General features: G+C 37.6%; 1 protein-coding gene across 1 annotated transcript; it reads right to left on the bottom strand.

Annotated features, from left to right (window-relative positions):
* Positions 1 to 5840: 5840 nt before the first annotated feature.
* LOC134483081 (zinc finger protein 665-like) lies at positions 5841 to 21279 on the bottom strand. The gene is made up of 4 exons (XM_087593651.1): positions 21265 to 21279; positions 20359 to 20485; positions 8505 to 8593; positions 5841 to 8084 (listed from the first exon to the last, which is right to left on the bottom strand). Exons 1-4 carry the CDS (start codon positions 21277 to 21279, stop codon positions 6786 to 6788), a joined length of 1530 nt encoding a protein of 509 aa, XP_087449777.1. The 3' UTR covers positions 5841 to 6785.
* Positions 21280 to 21932: the final 653 nt, after the last annotated feature.

Genomic DNA, 21932 nt, shown 5'->3' with positions numbered 1-21932 from the left:
CTCTTCTAAGAGGCCAAGATGTTGTTTTAAAGGAAGACACATGCTTGTATTTTCGCACCAATTTCCTTTTAGCAGTGACATCTCTTGTTTTGGATTAATAATTAAGTACTCATATATTCATACCTCAATACCTCTGCATCTTGTTTAATACCTTCAGCTGTCACAGAAGGCAGCTGAACTTCATGCTCCTACAATATCTTCTCTGGTGGCACTTTTGGCTAATAAGAGGCTGAAAATACAGTTATATTAAAGATGGCTTTACCAACCAAGGGTATTTTATTTCTACAAAAAATATACTAGACAACACAAGGAGACATGTTTTTCTCTGCTGGAAAACTCACCCTAATGGATTAACAACAGACACTAGAGGAAAGGCTAATAGAAACACAAATTGTGCCTCAAGGTTCTGTGAAATTTTCTATATATTTCTTTATTTCTTTTTCCTCTATCATTCTCATATTATTTTTAATACTTTACACCTATATACCATGTATTTGAAGATTCAGATGTTTCAGGAATGCAAGATGTAGAACTAGTCCAAGAGGAGATTTCCAGTTTTATTGTGTACCTTTAAATTAGTACAATCTAGTAGTTGGAACTATACTAGAAATTCTTAGGCAAATGGATGGACCAAGAACGTATCATCCTGAGTGAGGTACCCCAGTCACAATACAACACACACGGTATGGAATCACTGATAACTGGATATTAGCCCCAAATCTCAGAATGCCTAAAATACAATTCACAGGCTAAATGAAGCTCAAGATAAGGATGCTTGCAGCAAAACATCAGACTGAGCACACAGACCCCACTGGAGGAGATAGAGAAAGGACTGAAGGAGCTGAAGGGGTTTCTAAAACCATAGGAAGAAAAACAAGATCAACTAACCAGACACCCCACAGCTCATGGGGACTAAACCACCAACCAAAGAGTGCACATGCAGAGACCCCTGGCTCCAGACACATATGTAGCAGATGATATCATTGTCTGGCATAAATAGGAGGAGAAGTACATCTTCCTGAGAAGACTCCCTTCCTCAGTATAGGGGAATGGCAGTTGAGTTGGTAATGGGTGGGTTGAAGTGGGATCTTCTTCATAGAAGCAGGGAGAGGGTGGAGGAGGGATGAGAGAAGGGGGATAATATTTGAAATCTAAATTCGTAAAATATCTGATTTTAAAAATATAAAGAAAAATGCTGTACCTAAGAATATCTAGAGGCATATCACAATATCGCCAGATGAAAATAAACTGCCTAAGAAGCTTTCAGTTCTAGGAAGATGGAAGTTGTTATGTCTTAAAATGTATTGTATTGTATTGTAAACATTCTAAAATAGAAACACATTGGTTTAATAATTGAACACTATCTTTGTATGCTCTTGCCTCCAATAAATACTCAGCTCCTATTCTGCATGTTTTTTTATTTTATTTTCTTTTTTTTTTATTATCTTGAGTATTTCTTATATACATTTCAAGTGTTATTCCCTTTCCCGGTTTCCGGACAGACATCACCCTCCCCCCTCCCCTTCCTTGTGGGTGTTCCCCTCCCAAACCTCCCCCCATTGCCACCCTCCCCGCATAGTCTAGTTCACTGGGGGTTCAGTCTTAGCAGGACCCAGGGCTTCCCCTTCCACTGGTGCTCTTACTAGGATATTCATTGCTACCTATGGGGACAGAGTCCAGGGTCAGTCCATGTATAGTCTTTAGGTAGTGGCTTAGTCCCTGGAAGCTCTGGTTGCTTGACATTGTTGTACTTTTGGGGTCTCGAGCACCTTCAAGCTCTTCCAGTTCTTTCTCTGATTCCTTCAACGGGGGACCTATTCTCAGTTCAGTGGTTTGCTGCTGGCATTCGCCTCTGTATTTGCTGTATTCTGGCTGTGTCTCTCAGGAGTGATCTACATCCGGCTCCTGTCAGTCTGCACTTCTTTGCTTCATCCATCTTGTCTAATTGGGTGGCTGTATATGTATGGGCCACCTGTGGGGCAGGCTCTGAATGGGTGTTCCTTCAGTCTCTGTTTTAATCTTTGCCTCTCCCTTCCCTGCCAAGGGTATTCTTTTTCCTCATTTAAAGAAGGAGTGAAGCATTCACATTTTGATCATCCGTCTTGAGTTTCCTTTGTTCTAGGGATCTAGGGTAATTCAAGCATTTGGGCTAATAGCCACTTATCAATGAGTGCATACCATGTATGTCTTTCTGTGAGTGGGTTAGCTCGATTCTGCATGTTTTAACACATTCTTTTAACTCTGGCTCTTAGGAGTCAGAGACAAGTGGATATCTGTGATGTGATAGGACAAGTCTCACACATGTATGTAGAAGCACCCCTGAATATTCTATTACTCTAACTACAAAGGATCTTGAAAACTTGTCGTGCGTTTTTATTTGTTCATGCTCTTCTTGTTTATATACTCAGCCTCCTGCTGCTGTTCATCTTTCTTTTTCTGTTATGAAAAGAGTGTTTTTTATTTGAGGCATAATAATTTTCTCAGTATATTTTGTTCTACATTTTTTTACTTTTATGCTTCTACCACACATCCATTGTCAGCAGTCGTATCACATCATTATTTATACAGTGTGTTTTATTGACTATCATGCTTGTCTGAAATTAGAAAGCCATCGCATATTCAAGCAACCAATCCCTGACATTAGTAGTGATACTCTGTTATGCTTGCAGACAGGAACCTAGCATAACTGTCCTCTAAGAGGCTCTGACTGAAATAGGTACAGATACACACAGCCAAACTTGTGATGGTGAGTAGTGACCCTTATGGAAGTGTGAGGGAAGGATGGGAGACCATGAATGGAATGGAACCCAGAGGTATGACCAAGAGATTCTACTGACCTGGAATCCAGGGACCTATCAGAGACTGAACCACCAACCAAGAAACATACAAGGACTGAAACATATCCCCTGGTACATATGCTGTGGGTGTGCAGCTTAATTATCGGTCGAGTCCAGAAAAAAGTGTTACGGAGGCTCTCACTAAAGTTGTAGCCTGATTGAGCTTTAGGGCTAATATCAACAGTATCAGTTGATCCACTCATGGTATCAGTAAGTGTATACCATGTGGTTATCTCACTGAGGATAATATTTTCTAGTTCCATCCATTACCCTAAGATTTTTATGAAGTCTTTGTTTTTAGTAGCTGAGTAGTACTCCATTGTATAAGTGCACCATATTTTCTATATCCTTTCCTCTGTTGAAGGCATCTGGGGTCTTTCCATCTTTTGGCTATTAGAAATAAGGCTGCTATGAACATAGTGGAGCATGTGTCCTTGTTATGTTTTTGGAGCTAATTATGGGTGTATGCCCAGGAGTAGTATAGCTGAGTCCTCAGGAAACACTATGGCCAATTTTCTGAGGAACCACCAGATAGATTCCCACCGTGGTTTTTCCAACTTGCCTTCCCACCAACAATGGAGGAGTGTGCCTCTTTCTCCACATCCTCGCCTTTATCTACTGTCACCTGAGTTTTTATCTTAGTCATTCTGACTGGTGTGAGGTGCACACTCCCAGGTTGTTTTGATTTGCATTTCCCGGAAGACTAAGTATGTTGACCATTTCTTTAGTTACTACTCAGCCATTCTATGATCCTCAGGTAAGAATTCATTGTTTAGCTCTGTACTCTTTTTTTTTCTTTATTAACTTGAGTATTTCTTATTTACATTTCAATTGTTATTCCCCTTCCCTGTTTCTGGGCCAACATTGAACTGCCTGAGGATCCATCTCTACCTCTCTTGGGCATATACCCAAAAGATGCTCCAACATACAACAAATACACATGCACCACTATGTTCATAGCAGCCTTATTTATAATAACCAGAAGATGGAAAGAACCCAGATGCCCTTCGACCGAGGAATGGATACAGAAATTGTGGTACATCTACACAATGGAGTACTACTCAGCTTTCAAAAACAATGACTTTATGAAGTTCATAGGCAAATGGTTGGAACTGGAAAATATCATCCTGAGTGAAATAACACAATCACCGAAAAACATACATGATATGCACTCACTGGTAAGTGGATATTAGCCCAAAGGCTCAAATTACCCTAGATGCACAGAACACATGAAACTCAAGAAGGATGACCAAAGTTCAAATGCTTCCATCCCTCTTTAAAAGGGGAACAAGAATACCCTTGGGAGGCAAAGTGCAGAACAGAGGCAGAAGGAACACCCATTCAGAGCCTGCCCCACATGTGGCCCATACATATACAGCCACCAAACTAGATAAGATGGATGAAGGAAAGAAGTGCAGGCTGACAGGAACTGGATGTAGATCTCTCCTGAGAGACACAGCCAGAATACAGCAAATACATAGGCGAATGCCAGCAGTAACCCACTGAACTGAGAATGGGACCCCCGTTGAAGGAATCAGAGAAAGGACTGAAAGAGCTTGAAGGAACTTGGAACCTCATATGAACAACAATGCCAACCAACCAGAGCTTCCAGGGACTAAACCACTACCAAAAGACTATACATGGACTGACCCTGGGCTCCAACCTCATAGGTAGCAATGAATAGCCTAGTAAGAGCACCAGTGGAAGGGGAAGCCCTTGGTCCTGCCAAGACTGAACCCCCAGTGAACCTGATTGTTGGGGGGATGGCGGTAATGTGGGAAGGATGTGGAGGGGAACACCCATATAAAAGGGGAGGAGGAGGGGTTAGGGGGATGTTGGCCTGGAAACCCGGGAAAGGGAATAACAATCGAAATGTAAATAAGAAATACCCAAGTTAATAAAGACGGAGAAAAAAAAGAACTGAAGAAACAATATTTTCTGGGCTTCCAGGAAAGTAATCATTTCTGAATTTTAAGACTTGTACCAATGTCATAGCTTAGTTTATGAATATATTAAAGAAAACAATTCTAAGAATTGGGTTTATTTAGAAAAGGTTCTTTCTGTGAATTTATGTCCATAAGATGTTATCTGTAAAGACTTGCTGATGTAATAATTTTTGTTTAATGAACTATAATTTTCCACATTAATAAGAAAGTATGAATAAATTTCATTTGGAAGACTGAAAATACTTCTTTAAACCAAAAATTGTTGTCCTAAACGTGTCAATGGCAGAATATCTCCAGCAATGGAACTGATGCTGTGTCGAGGCAATAATTAAAACAGAAAAAAACAAACAAAGGGACCTGTTTCAAAGATAGGACCTACTAGTGTTCTAGTGATTGATCTGCAGTGTTGACACCTGCACCCAGGAAGCTCAGCAGGATCATTACACACAGATTTAACAGATTAACAAGGAAGCCAGTTTATACCAACAAACCAGAAGAGACTCAAGGTTAGTGTGAGTGTGTGTGTGTGTGTGTGTGTGTGTGTGTGTGTGTGTGTGTGTGTGTGACTAAGTACTTTCTTTATCTTTGTAGATAAAGTTTCTTTATGGGAGTAATTCTTAGGACAAAACTTCTATGAGCAAGAGTTGTATGATATACAATATAAAGCACACTCCATGAATATGAATATTTTGGCCAATGGAGAAGTTGTTATGTTAAAGCTTCAACCCTCTCCTCCACAAATGGGTCCACATAGGATTTTTCACTAGAACAGGTTCTTTGAAATGTCAGTGAATTTATGCCTAAAACTTACACATGCATGCTCACTCACACATACACACACAAACACATACACACACAGGCACACAAACTCAGATAGCCTTATGGTGTCCTTGGATCACCATATATATGCTTCATAATTACTGTCTGGAATTTGTCTAAAGCAATCAAATTTATGCTTTTGGGACAGGTTTCTCTTGGCATCATCAATCAGGAAATGGAGTATATGAATGACTTCATCCTTGCACAAAATAGATACTAATCACACTAAGGTAGTAGTAAAGAAAAACTTGTAATATATTTATTAATAATTGTGACAAAGAAGGGATTAGTTTCAGATTAAAAATTACTCTATAAAAGCTTAAAGACAAACACCACAATAAAATCTACAGAGAATATATATCACAAATCCAAATATTCTACCAAACTAAACTATATAGAACTTTAAACAACAGGTTTGTATAAGAATAGTTATTAATATTATTTTGGCTTAAATGCTTAAATTTTAAAATACTGTTATTTAATGAGTTTGAAAATGAAATCTATACTATCACTAATCAATGGTGTCAGATTAATGCTGGGTGAATTTTTTCATAGTTTATAGCTAATAAAACAACTTAAAATGTTGAAAGGGTCATTTCTGAATAAAATATTTCCAACTACTATCAAGTATATGCCTACCCTATGGGGATTATTTATAATGCTTTAGGTTTCAATAATATTTTTAAATAAATATTTCTATATAAATATGCATAAAGTAATTACCTATTAAGTTAGTCTTATGCATGGAGAAAGTTGATTCAAGGTTTGAACTTGTTCTAAATGATTAGCCATACTGTTTACATTTGTAAGGTTTCTCACCAGTATGCATGGTGTGCTGTATTTGGAGATATGATTCCTTTGAACAAATATTTACATCCATTACATTAGTAATGTTTTTTCTACTTAACGGATTCTGTGGGGACCTTGAAGAGGTGAGGAACAGGAAAAGTATTTCTCACATTCATTATACTTATAAGGCTGCTTTCCAGGATGGATTCTTTGATGAATTTGAAGAGTTGAGAACCAGGAAAAGACTTGCCAACTTTTTTCATTAGTGAAGATTATCTCTTCTCTAGATTCTATACTGAACTTAAAGATTTGAGGACTGGGTAAATGATATTCTACAGTGATTTCATTTAAATGGTTTTTCTCCAGTATGTAACCTTTTGTGACTTTTATGACTTCAGTAGTCTGTAAAAGATTCCCCACATTCATTACACTTGCAAGGTTTTTCTCCTGTATGGATTCTGTGGTGAATTTGAAGACTTAAGGAGTTTGTAAAAGATTTTCCACATCCATTACATTTGTAAGATTTGTTTCCAGTATGGATTATATGGTGAACTTTAAGAGCTGAAGACTGTGTAAAAGATTTCCCACATTCATTACATTTATAAGGTTTGTCTCCCCCATGGATTTTGTGGTGAGTTTTAAGATTTGAAGACTGTGTAAAGGATTTCCCACATCCATTACATTTATAAGGTTTGTTTCCAGTATGGATTCTATGGTGAACTTTAAGACCTGAAGACTTTGTAAAAGATTTGCCACATTCATTACATTTGTAAGGTTTTTCTCCAGCATGGATTCTGTGGTGAGTTTTAAGATTTGAAGACTGTGTAAAAGATTTGCCACATTCATTACATTTGTAAGGTTTTTCTCCTGTATGGATTCTGTGGTGAATTTTAAGACTTGAAGACTGTGTAAAAGATTTCCCACATTCATTACATTTGTAAGGTTTGTCTCCAGTATGGGTTCTGTGGTGAGATCTGAGTTTTGAGTATTTGATAAAAGATTTGCCACATTCATTACATTTGTAAGGTTTTTCTCCAGCATGGATTCTGTGGTGAGTTTTAAGATTTGAAGACTGTGTAAAAGATTTCCCACATTCATTACATTTGTATGGTTTGTCTCCAGTATGGGTTCTGTGGTGAGTTCTGAGTTTTGAGTACTTGATAAAAGATTTGCCACATTCAATACATTTGTAAGGTTTTTCTCCCGTATGGATTCTGTGGTGAATTTTAAGGCTTGAAGACTCTGTAAAAGATTTCCCACATTCATTACATTTGTAAGGTTTGTCTCCAGTATGTATTCTGTGGTGAATTTTAAGACCTGAAGACCATGTAAAAGATTTCCCACACTCATTACATTTGTAAGGTTTTTCTCCTGTATGGATTCTGTGGTGATTTTGAAGACTTAAGGAGTTTGTAAAAGATTTTCCACATCCATTACATTTGTAAGGTTTGTTTCCAGTATGGATTCTATGGTGAACTTTAAGAGCTGATGACTGTGTAAAAGATTTCCCACATTCATTACATTTGTAAGGTTTTTCTCCAGCATGGATTCTGTGGTGAGTTTTAAGATTTGAAGACTGGGTAAAAGATTTCCCACATTCATTACATTTGTAAGGTTTTTCTCTTGTATGGATTCTGTGGTGAATTTTAAGACTTGAAGACTCTGTAAAAGATTTCCCACATTCATTACATTTGTAAGGTTTGTCTCCAGTATGGGTTCTGTGGTGAGATCTGAGTTTTGAGTACATGATAAAAGATTTACCACATTCATGACATTTGTAAGGTTTTTCTCCCGTATGGATTCTGTGGTGAATTTTAAGACCTGAAGACTGTGTAAAAGATTTCCCACATTCATTACATCTGTAAGGTTTTTCTCCTATATGGATTCTGTGGTGAATTTTAAGACTTGAGGAGCATGTAAAAGATTTCCCACACTTATTACATTTGTAACGTTTGTCTCCAGTATGAAATCTGTGATGAATATGAAGATTTGAGAGACCTGTTAAGGATTCTTCCCATTCGTTATATTTGTAAGGTTTGTCTCTGGTATGGATTCTGTGATGAGCTTTAAGTCTTAGGAACTGTGTAAAGATTTTTCCACATTCATTACACATGAAAGTTGTCTCTTGAGTAGAAATTCTGTAGTGACCCTTAAGATTTGAGGACTGAATTCTCTCAGGAAGATAATCTGGAGATTCCTGAGCTGCTTGAGGAATGAAACAGGTGACTTTTGCAAAGAAATCATTTCCATACTCATCTATTTCATGGTCTTCATTCTCATATCTACATTCCCAGAATTTCTCTCTATGTAGATCTGAAACGTCATTACATGCAAATCTTTGTATTATTTTCTTGAGAAAATAATCCTGTGTAAATGCCTTTGAGAATAGCTTCTTTGTAGAATCACAACACAGACCTGAAATTAACGAGAATATGTCATTATATGACACTTTGCAAATGGTTGAAAATCATATATATATATATATATATATATATATATATATATATATATCGCATTATGGCAGAAACATGCAACACCAAACTGCACAAATTTTGTCCAAAGAAACAAATATAATAGATATAATGTACATTAGGAGATATTTCATGAAATCTATGATATATTTTATATAAGTGAACTTCATCAATAATAATTCAATGGCAAATACATCAACAAGGTATTTTTCTTTATATGACTTTTTATTTATTCTTTATTTTTTCTACAGAACAAATTATACCACATCAAGTTCCACCCTATAACTGTTGCACATCAAATACCTGTTGAGACACTCCCAACACCAAGAAGATATCCCAACCCACACAAAAACCACTCTACCAGATCACCCCATTCCTTGAGGCCTCAAGTTTCTTGAGGATTAGATATATCTTCTATGGCTGAAGTCAGGCCCTGCAGTGCTCTACTATAAAGTGTTGGGAGCCTCATATCCACTGGTGAATGTTGGCCGGTTGGTGGCTCAGTATCAGACAGATGTCATGGGTCCAGGTTAGTTGAGACTTACACACTTCCTATAGGGTTGTCCTGCTCCTCATTTTCTTTAAGTATTTCCTTAATTCAAAAACAGGGGTAGAAATCCTGTGGAGGAGAGAGCTGGACCCTCAGAAGTACAGACACTCCTGAGAATCCATAGTCGACAAAAACATTCTGCCCTCATTCCTGACCCTAGGGGACATCGCCTAGGCACAGGGGTATAGCAAGAGTCAGGGGCAGGACCCTATGAGATCCAGCTGAAAGAAAGCAGGTCAACAGGAGTGCTGTCACAGAGGCCTACTGGAAGGACAAGCCACTTTTACAGTCAGCAAGACAAGCCAACGCCAAAGACACCCTGTTGGTGAGAGGCAAGCACGGGATTATAAGCATTAGAAACCAAGACTACTTGGCATCATCAGAGCCCAGTTCTCCCAAAAAAGCAAATACTGGATATACAAACATGCTGGTAAAGCAAGATTTGGATTTAAAACCAAATTTATGGTGATGATGGAGGACTTTAATAAGGACATAAATAATTCCCTTAAAGAAATATAACACAAGTACAAAAATAGAAACCCTTAAGGAGGAAACACAAAAATTCCTAAAAATGGCAATTTGACAAAAGCAATCTACAGATTCAATGCAATCCCTATCAAAATTCCACCTGATTTCCTCATACAGTTAGAAAGAGCTATTTGCAAATTACTTTGGAAGGACAAAAACCCAGGGTAGCGAAAAATATACTCAACAATAAAAGAACTTCTGGGGGAATCACCATCTCTGACCTCAAGCAGTATTATAGAGCAATAGTATTAAAAAATTATATGGTATTGGTACAAAGAAAGGCAAGTAAATCAGTGGAATAGAATTAAGACCCAGAAATGAATCCACACACCTATGGTCATTTGATCTTGGACAAAGGAGGTAAAACAATCCAATGGAAAAGGATAGCGTTTTCAAAAAATGGTTCTGGTTCAGCTGGAGGTCAGCATGAAGAAAAACACAATTTGACCCATTCTTATCACTCTGTACAGAACTTATGTCCAAGTAGACAAGTACCTCCAAATCAAACCAGATACACTTAATCTAATAGAAGAAAAAGTAGGGAAGAGTCACGATCACGTGGACACTTTGGAAAATTTCATGAAAGAAACACAAATGACTTATGCTCTAAGATCAATAATTGACGAATGAGACCTAATAAAACTGCAAAGCTTCTGAAAGGCAAAGGACATTGTCATTAGTACAAAAGAGCAACCAACAAATTGGGAAAAGAAAACCTACATCAGAGGGAGTACTAATATAAAAAAATAGACTCTAGAGAGGCAAATAACAGTATTAAGAAATGGGGTAAAGATCTAACAAAAGAATTCTCAGCTAAGGAATATCCACTGGCTGAGAAATACCTAAAGAAATGCAAATAAACAAACAAATATAAACAAACAAACAAAAACAAACAAACCAAAAATGTGAAATTCCAACTCACACCAGTGAAAATGGCTAAGAGTAAAAACTCAGATGACAACAGATGTTGGTGAGAATGTGGAGATAGAGGAACACTCCTCCACTTTTGGTGGGATTGCAAACTGGTACAACCACTCTGGAAATCAGTCTGGAGGTTCCTCAGAAAATTTCATATTGCAATACCTGAGGACCCAGCTATACATCTGTGGGCATAAACCCATAAGATGCACCAACATACAACAAAGACACATGCTCCACTATGTTCATAGTAGCCTTATTTATAATAGCCAGAAGCTGGAAATAAAACAGATGCCCTTCAACAGAGGAATGGACACAGAAAATGTCATATATCTACACACTGGAGTACTAATCAGCTATCAAAAACAATGACTTCATGAAATTCATAGGCAAATGGAATGAACTAGAAAATATCATCCTGAGTGAAGTAACCAAATTCCAGAAAAACACACAAGGTATGCACTCACTTATAAGTGGGTATTAGCCCAAAAGCTCTAATCACCCAAGGTACAATACCCAGACCATATTAAGCTCATGAAGAAGGATGTCCAAAGTGCAGATGCTTCACTCCTTCTTAAAAGGGGGAACAAAAATATTCATAAAGGGGAAGTGGGGGCAAAGTTTGGAACAACGAGTGAAGGAATAGCCATTCAAAGTCTGCCCCACATATGCCCCATATATGTACAGTCACCAAGACTAGGCAAAATTGATGAAGCTAAGAAAAGCATGCTGACAGAAACCAAATATGAATGTCTCCTGAGAGACACAGCTAGGTCATGTCAAATATTGACATGAAGGGTAGCAGCAAACCACTGAACTGTGAACAGGACACATGTAGGAGGAATTAGAGAAGGGATTGAAAGAGCTAAAGGGGACTGCCACACCACAAGAACAGGAATGCCAACCAGGGAGTAAATTACTACCTAAGGACTATATACATGGAATGACCAATGGCTCCAACTAAATATGTAGCAGAGAAAGGCCTTGTCAGGCAACAATGGAAGAATAATCCATTGGTCTTATCAAGGTTATATCCCCAATTTATGGAAATGTCAAGGGGTCAATAAGAGGTGGTGGATTGGAAGGGGAACACTCTTATAGAAGATGGGGAGAGGGATGGGGTAGGGGGCTTACATCCTGGAAACCAGGAAAAGGAATGACATTTGAAATGTAAATAAAAAATATCCAAGAAAAAATGAAGAAAAAACACAGCTGAAAAAAAAAAGAATTGACAAATGGAACCTAAGAAAACTGCAAAGCTTTCATAAGGCAAAAAACACTATCATTAGATGAAAATGGCAAGGAACAGACTGGGAAAAGATCTTTCCCAATCCTCCATCTCTTAGAGATGCAAGAACTTAGACTCTAGAGAGACAAATAATTCTATAGAAAACTGGAGTACAGAGCTAAACAATGAATTCTTACCTGAGGAATATAGAATGGCTGAGAAGTAACTAAGAAATGGTCAACATCCTTAGTCATCAGGGAAATGCAAATCAAAACAACCCTGAGATTCCATCTCACACCAGTCAGAATGGCTAAGATCAAAAACACAAGTGAAAACAAATGCTGATGAGGACATGGAGACCCAGCATTTTTCTGCATGCAAGAAATACACCTCAGAGACAAAGACAGACACTATTCTCAGAGTAAATGGCTGGAAAATAATTTTCCAAGCAAAAGGCCCAAAGAAATAAGCTGGAGTTGCCATTCTAATATCAAATGAAATTGACGTTCAACCAAAAGTCATTAAAAAAGATAAGGAAGGACACTTCATATCCATAAAGGAAAAATCCACCAAGATGAACTCTCATTCCTAAATATCTATGCTCTGATTGCAAGAGTACCTACATTTATAAAAGAAACCTTACTAAAGCTCAAAAAACACATTGCCACTCAGACGATAATAGTAGGAGATTTCAACACCCCATTCTCATCAAAGGACAAATCATAAAAACAGAAAAAAAAACCCAGAGACATAGAGAAACTAACAATAGTTATGAAACAAATGGTTTTAACAGATATTTATAGAACATTCCATCCTATATCAAAAGGATATACCTTCTTCTCAGTACCTCATGGAACCTTCTCCAAAATTGACGATATAATTGGTCAAAAACAGGCCTCAACAGATACATGAACATAGAAATAATCCTGTGTGGGGGTTGGGGATTTAGCTCAGTGGGAGAGCGCTTGCCTAGCGAGCGCAAGGCCCTGGGTTCGGTCCCCAGCTCCGAAAAAAAGAAAAAGAAAAAAAAAAAAAGAAATAATCCTGTGCATCCTATCAGATCACCACGAACTAAGACTAGTCTTTAATAACAAAAATAATGACAGAAAGCCCACATATACATGGAAGTTTAACAATGCTCTACTGAATGACAACTTGGTCAAGGAAGAAACAAATGAAGAAATTAAAAACTTCTTAGAACTTAATGAAAATGAAGATACAACATTCCCAAACTTATAGGACACAATGAAAGCAGTACTAAGAGGAAAATTCATAGCTCTGAGTGCCTACAAAAAGAAACAGGAGAGAATATATATCAGCAGCTTGGCAGCACACCTACAAGATCTAGAACAAAAAGAAATAAATAAACCCAAGAGGAGTAGAAGGCAGGAAAAAAATCAAACTGAGGGATGAAATCAACCAAGTAGAAACAAAAAGGACTATACAAAGAATCAACAAAGGCAAGAGCTGGTTCTTTGAGAAAATAACCAAGATAGATAAACCCTTAGCCAGATTATCCAGAGGTTACAGAGAATGTATCCAAATTAACAAAATCAGAAATAACAACAGAATCTGAAGAAATTTTTAAAAAATCATCAGATCCTATTACAAAAGCCTATATTCAACAAAACTTGAAAATATGGAGGAAATGGACAATTTCCTAGACAGATACCAGGTACCAAAGTTAAATCAGGAACAGATAAACCATTTAAACAACCCCATAACTCCTACAGAAATAGAAGCAGTCATTAAAGGACTCTCAACCAAAAAGAGCCCAAGTCCAGACGGGTTCAGTGCAGAATTCTATCAGACCTTCATAGAAGACCACATATGAATACTGTCCAAACTATTCCACAAAATAAAAACAGACAGAACACTACCAAATTCCTTCCATGAAGCTAGAATTACTGTTACTCCAAAACCAAAGCTCCAACAAAGAAAGAGAAATTCAGACTAATTTCATTTATTAATATTGATGCAAAAATACTCATTAAAATTTTTGTAAACAGATTCCAAGAACACATCAATATGATCATCCATTCTGATCAAGTAGGATTCATCCCAGCGATGCAGGAATGTTTAATATACAAAAATCCTTCAGTGTAATCCACTTTATAAACAAACTCAAATATAAGAACCGCGTGATCATTTCATTAGATGCCGAGAATGCATTTGACAAAAATTTAACACCCCTTCATGATAAAATCCCTGGAAAGATCAAGAATTCAAGGTTCATATCTAAACGTATTAAAAGCAATATATGGAAACAAGTAGCTAACATCAAACTAAGTAGTGAGAAACTTGAAGCAATCACACTGAAATCAGGGACTAGACAGGGCTGCCCACTCTCTCCCTACCTATTGAATAGTACTTGAAGTCCTAGACAGAGCAATCAGACAGCAAAATGAGGTTAAAGGGATACAAGTTGGAAGGGAAAAAAATTAAAATGGCACGGTTTGCAGATGACATGATAGTGTACTTAAGTGACCCCAAAAGTTCCACCAGAGAACTACTAAGCCTAATAAAATGACTTCAGCAAAATGACTGGGTATAAAATTACCTAAAAACAAATCAGTAGCCTTCCTTTCCTGAAAAGATAAACAGCCTGAAAAAACAATTTGGGGAATGATTCCCTTCACAAAAGTTACAAATAACATAAAATACCTCAGTGTGACTCTAACCAAGCAAGTTAAAGATCTGTATGACAAGTACTTGAAATCTCTGAAGAAAGAAATTGAAGATACCAACAGATAGAAAGACTTCCCATACTCGTGGATTGGCCAGATAGATGTAGTAAAAATGGCCATTTTGCCAAAAGCAACCTACAGATTCAATGCAATCGCCATCAAAATCCCAATTCAATTCTTCAGAGAGTTAGAAAGAGCAATTTGTAAATTCATCTAAAATAACAAAAAACCCAGGAGAGCAAAAACTATCCTCAACAATAAAAGAACTTCTGGGGGAATCACCATCCCTTACCTCAAGCAATATTACAGAGAAATGGTGATAAAAACTGTATGGTATTCATACAGAGACAGGCAGATAGATCATTGGGACAGAATTGAAGACCAAGATTTTTAACCCACACTCCTATGGTCACTTGATCTTCGTCAAAGGAGCTAAAATTATCCAGTGGAAAAGGATAGCATTTTCAACAAATGGTCCTAGTTCAAATGGAGGTCAGCATGCAGAGGAATACAAATCGATGCATTCTTAATGGCCGTGCATAATACTTAAGTGTAAGTCAATCAAGGACTTCAACTTGAAACCAGATACGCTAAAACTAGTAGAAAAAAATGAAGAAAAGCCTGGATTGCATGGGCACTGGGGAAGATTTCCTGAACAGAGCACCAATGGCTTATGCTCTAAGATCAAAAATCAACAAATGGGACCTCATAAAACTGCAAAGCTTGTGTAAGGCAAAGGACACTCCCTTTAGGACAAATCAGTAATCAACAGATTGAAAAAAAGGTCTTTACCCACATAGACAAATGGAAGAGAATTGAAAACCCAGAAATGAACCCACACACCTATAAGTACTTGATTTTTGACAAAGGAATCTAAACCATCCAATGGAAAAAAGATAGCATATTCAGCAAATGGTGCTGGTTCAACTGGAGGTCGACATGTAGAAGAATGCAGATCGATCCATGCTTATCACCCTGTACAAAGCTTAAGTCCAAGTGGATCAAGGACCTCCACATCAAACCAGATACACTCAAACTAATAGAAGAAAAACTAGGGCAGCACCTCAAACACATGGGCACTGCAAAAAATTTCCTGAACAAAACACCAATGGCTTATGCTCTAAAATCAAGAATCGACAAATGGGATCTCATAAAACGGCAAAGCTTCTGTAAGGCAAAGGACACTGTGCTTAGGACAAAACGACAACCAAGAGATTGGGAAAAGATCTTTACCAATCCTACAACAGATAGAGGCCTTATATCCAAAATATACAAAGAACTCAAGAAGTTAGAATGCAGGGAGACAAATAACCCTATTAAAAAATGGGTTTCAGAGCTAAAAAAAAGAATTCACACCTGAGGAATGCCAAATGGCTGAGAAACACCTAAAGAAATGTTCAACATCTTTAGTCATAAGGGAAATGCAAATCAAAAAAACCCCCTGAGATTTCACCTCACACCAGTGAGAATGGCCAAGATCAAAAACTCAGGTGACAGCAAATGCTGGTCAGGATGTGGAGAAAGAGGAACACTCCTCCATTCTTGGTGGGATTGCAGACTGGTACAACCATTCTGGAAATCAGTCTGGAGGTTCCTCAGAAAATTGGACATTGAACTGCCTGAGGATCCAGCTATACCTCTCTTGGGCATATACCCAAAAGATGCCCCAACATATAAAAAAGACACGTGCTCCACTATGTTCATAGCAGCCTTATTTATAATAGCCAGAAGCTGGAAAGAACCCAGATGCCCTTCAACAGAGGAATGGATACAGAAAATATGGTGCATCTACACAATGGAATATTACTCAGCTATCAATAACAATGACTTTATGAAATTCGTAGGCAAATGGTTGGAAATGGAAAATATCATCCTGAGTGAGGTAACCCAATCACAGAAAAACACAATGGTATGTACTCATTGATAAGTGTCTATTAGCCCAAATCCTTGAATTACCCTATATGCCTAGAACACATGAAACTCAAGACAAATGATCAAAATGTGAATGCTTCACTCCTTCTTTAAAAGCGGAACAAGAATACCCTTGGCAGGGAATAGAGAGCAAAGATTAAAACAGAGACAGAAGTAACACCCATCCAGAGTGTGCCCCACATGTGGCCAATACATATACAGCCACCAAACTAGATAAGATGGATGAAGCAAAGAAGTGCAGGCTAACAGGAACTGGATGTAGATCTCTCCTGAGAGACACAGCCAGAGTACAGCAAATACAGAGGCGAATGCCAGCAGCAAACAACTGAACTGAGAACGGGACCCCCACTGAAGGAATCAGAGAAAGAACTGGAAGAGCTTGAAGGGGCTCGAGACCCCATATGAACAACAATGCCAAGCAACCAGAGCTTCCAGGGACTAAGCCACTACCTAAAGACTATTCATGGACTGACCCTGGACTCTGACCTCATAGGTAGCATTGAATATGCTAGTAAGATCACCAGTGTAAGGGGAAGCCCTGGGTCCTGCTAAGACTGAACCCGCAGTGAAAGTGATTGGTTTGGGGAGGGCAGCAATGGGGGGAGGATGGGGAGGGGAACTCCCATAAAGAAGGGGAGTGGGAAGGGTTAGGGGGATGTTGGCCCTTAAACCGGGAAAGGGAATAACAATCGAAATGTAAATAAGAAATACTCAAGTCAATAAAAAAAAGAAATGTAAAAAAGAAATATCCAATTTAATAAAGATGGAAAAACAAAAAAAAAAAAAAAGAAAAAAGTTCTTTACCAATCCTACATAAGATAGAGGGCTAATATCTAATATATACAAAGAAATCAAGAAGGTAGAGGACAGAGGCAGATAACCCTTATTAAAAATATCAAGTACGACTCATTAGGGATACAAGGATGGTTCAATACACAAATATCCATGAACCTAATCTACTGTAGAAACAATCTCAAAAAAAAATATAATCATCTATAGATGCTGAGAAAGCATTTAAAGGTCTCAACATCCCTTCATGATAAAAGTCTTGGAAGATCAGGAATTCAACGCCCACAACTAAACATAGTAAAAGCAATATACAACAAACCCTTAGCGAACATCAAAATAAAAGTACAGAAATTTGAAGCAATCCCACTAAATTCAGGGAATAGAAAAGACTGCCCACTCTCTCCCGATCTATTCAGGATAGTACTTGAAGCCCTAAAGAACAAAAATAGGTCAAAGGGATACAAATTGGAAAGGAAGAAATCAAAATATCACTATTTGCAGATGATATGATAGTAAACTTAAGTGACCCAAGGGTTCCACCAGAGAACATTTAACCCTGATGAACAAAGACATCAAAGGGGTTGGATTAACAAAATAATGGAAAGAAAACAATAGGCTCTCTTTACTCAAAAGATAAAAAGGCTGAGAATGAAATTAGTGAAACAACACCCTTTACAATAGTTACAAATAATATGAAATAACTTGGTGTGACTTTAACCAAGCAAGTGAATGATCTGTATGACAAGAACTTCACTTCTCTGAGGAAAGAAATGGAAGAAGATCTCAGAAGATAAAAAGATCTCCTTTGCTCATGGATTCCCAAGATGGATATATTAAAATGGCCATTTTGTCAAAAGCAATATAAAGATTAAATGCAATCGCATCAAAATCCCAACTCAATTCTTCATACACTTATAAAGAGCAATTTGCAAATTCATTTGGAATAACCAAAAAGCCAGTATAGCAAAAAATATTATAACAACAACAACAACAACAACAACAACAAACTTCTAAGAAAAACCACCATACCTGACCTCCAGCTATATTCCAGGGCAATTGTGATCAAACAAACAAACAAACAATGAACAAACCAACATGGTATTGGTAGAGAGACAGGCTAGTTGAGGAACAGAATAGATCAGTAGACCCAGAAATGAACCCACATACCTATTGTCACTTGATCACAGGAGCAAAAACCAGCAAATGGAAAAAATACACTGTTCTCAACAAATGGTGCTGGTTCAACAGGAGGTCAGCATGGAACAGAATGCAAATCATTCCATTCTTACTGCCTTGTACAAGGCTCAAATCCAAGTGACTTAAGGACCTCTCATAAAACCAGATACACTGCAACTAACAGAAAAGAAAGTGGTAAGAAGCCTTAATCACAGGGGAACAAGGGAAAGTTTTCTGAACAGAATATCAATGGCCTATGCTCTAAGATCAAGAATTGACAAATGTGACCAAATAAAAATGCATAGCTTCTGAAAGGCAAAGGACACTGTCAATAGGACAAGCTGTAACCAACAGATTGCAGCTTTACTAAGATACATAGTACTAATGAGTACCCAGTTATAAGACACCTTGCCATATACGCAAACTATGCTCCAACATATAACAAGAACACATACTCGACTATGTTCATAGTGGCCTTATATATAATACCCAGAAATTGGAAACAATGCGGATGTCCTTTGACAGAGGACTGGATACATAAAATGTGGTACATTTACACAATGGAGTACTACTCAACTGTTAAAAACAATGACTTCGTGTAATTCATAAGCAATGAATGGAACTAGAAAATATGACCATGATTGAAGTAACCCAATCATAAAAAAAGACACATGGTATATACTCACTGATTCGTGGATATTAGCCGAAAGGCTGGGAATACCCAAAATACAAATTACAGACCACATGAAGCTCAAGATGAAGGAAGACCTAAGTGTGGATGCTTCAAGCCTGTCAAGAATGGGGAACAAAATACCCATAGGAAGAAATATGGAAACAAAATGTGGATTAGAGACTGAAGGAAAGGCCATCTAGAGACTGCCCCACCTGGGGATGTATCCCATATACAGTCACCAAAACCAGTCACTATTGCTGATGCCAAGAACTACATGCTGACAGGAGCCTGATATAACTGTCACCTGAGAGGCTCTGCCCAAGCCTTACAAATACAGAGATGATTAGTCATATCTAACCATTGCACTAAGAATGGGGTCCCCAATGGTATAGGTGGATAAAGGACTGAAGGAGCTGAAGGAGTTTGCAATCCCATATGAAAAACAACAATATCAACCAACCAGATACCCCAGAATTCCCAGGGACTGGACCACCATCTCAAGAGTATAAAGGGATAGATCTATGTCTCCAGCACATATGTAGCAGAGGATGGACTTGTCAGGCATCAATGAGAGGAGAGGCCTTTGGTCCTGTGAAGTCTCAATGACCCAGTGTAGGGGAATGCCATGGCAGGAAGGAGGAATAGCTTGGTTGGGTAGAGGTACACCCACATAGAATCAGTGGGAGGGGAGTTGGGATAGGGGATACCAAGAAGGGTATAACATTTGAAATGTAAATAAAGAACTATCCAATCAAAGAAAAAAAGTGAATGTGTGAGTCACAGTGCATTCAAATATAAATGTTACTAAATGCTTATTCCAAGGACATATAAGAATGAAGAATCCTTATATAAAATGTAATACCAAGATAAAGGTACTTAACATGTTAACTATAAAGAAGATACTAATCAATCTGTAACAATTTAAGACACCTAATGATTAATGTAAGTCAGACCAAAACACTAAGTAGAGTTTTACAAATCCCTTAAGTAGAAATTACGAAAAAATATTTCTCACCTGCAGAAACCAGGTTGTTATAATTTTCCAACATGACATCTCTGTACAAAGTCCGCTGAGCAGAATCCAGACATTCCCACTCCTCCCTAGAGAACTCTATAGCCACATCCATGAAAGTCAATATATCCTGAAATTAAAATTAACAGTATCCCTTTTTATCCATTATCCAAGTTCTATATTTCACCCAAGGAAATATTCATTAATTATAGAACTTGGTCTGGTATAAATAACTAGTATACATTTTTGATAAATTATGCTCTGAATGAAAGAATGCTGTGCAAAGAATCTTTGCAAAGATTCAATATGCTATCAGTTCTCAACCTATGGGTGGTGACCCCTTTGGAAATGAAACTGCATGACCCTCTAGTATATCTAATGGTAGTTGCCTATGGTACCAGAAAACAGAGGTATTTACTTTCTGCCTCATAAACTAGAAAAATTGCAATTATGAAGTAGCAATAAAAATAAAATTATAGTTGGGATCACCATGACTTGAGGAACCCTAATAAAAGGTTGCAGCAGTAGTAAAGCAGAGAATTACTGCCTTGGGACTGAGATGCCACATTCATGAAACATGAGCCTTTATCTCAGGTAAATAATGACACAAGCGACTCTGTAGAATTATACATTCACCTTTGCCATCATGTACATTCAGCTTTGTTATCAGAAGCTTTACAAGATTTTCAGAATACATTTCCATATATATATCTTGAAAAATAAGTAGCCTGCAATAAATAAAAACCTGTCTTTAGCACACCATTGACATAAGTTTTGAAAACTTAATTCTGAGAGTCATATGAAAAAATAGTGCTGTAAATGTGAGTCAGCATAGGAAAGTTTGGAAGTTTTGGCAATGAAGATTCTGTAAGAATACTCAACCTTTCCCATAATCCTGCATACATTTACCTGACAAGAAGCCATCTTTCCTTTCTCCTTCAGAAGGGAATATCTCACAGAACTTCACATTTCACATTCCACAAAGTCACTCTGTACTTAGAGAGAGCAGGTCCTCCTGTTCCTTGCAAAACTGAAGAGCAGAAAGCAGGAATCAAAACTAACCACACACTGTGACTCGTCTCAGAGAAGAGATGGGGAAAAATGATTTCTATAGGCAGAAATAAAACAAAAGATTATCTTGTTCTGAATTTAGGTGCTGTTTTTCTAGAAAATGGTGTATTCTCTACTGACCTGGAAATGCGGCTGCAGTGACCTGCTATAAACCTAATTCAGACAGATCAGATTTTAAATGCAGGCTGAGCAGAGCCGTCAGCTGAAGTTGATGGTCACCTTTTCTTTCCTTAATATTTATCTCAGATGGTTATTCAAAATCAAGTGGAGGCATCTCTTTTCAATAATTGCCAGAATCTGTGAGGTGTCCACAGCTGAAGGTATTTTTCATGCTGGGTATGCATTAGAGTTTCCTGAGGCTGAGAAAAGCAAGTCAGTCAGTGCCTGTCTCACCAGTCTGAAAAGAGATAGTACTTTTGGAGTTTATGTCCTCTTCTAAGAGGCCATAATGTTGTTGTTTTAAAGGAAGACACATGCTTGTATTTTCGCACCAATTTCCTTTTAGC

This window comes from Rattus norvegicus, chromosome 18, assembly GCF_021556685.1.
Source record: "Rattus norvegicus strain SHRSP/BbbUtx chromosome 18, alternate assembly SHRSP_T2T, whole genome shotgun sequence".
Taxonomy (NCBI): domain Eukaryota; kingdom Metazoa; phylum Chordata; class Mammalia; order Rodentia; family Muridae; genus Rattus; species Rattus norvegicus.
Note: the sequence above shows the minus strand (reverse complement) of the source record. Positions and strands in the feature narration are given on the sequence as shown.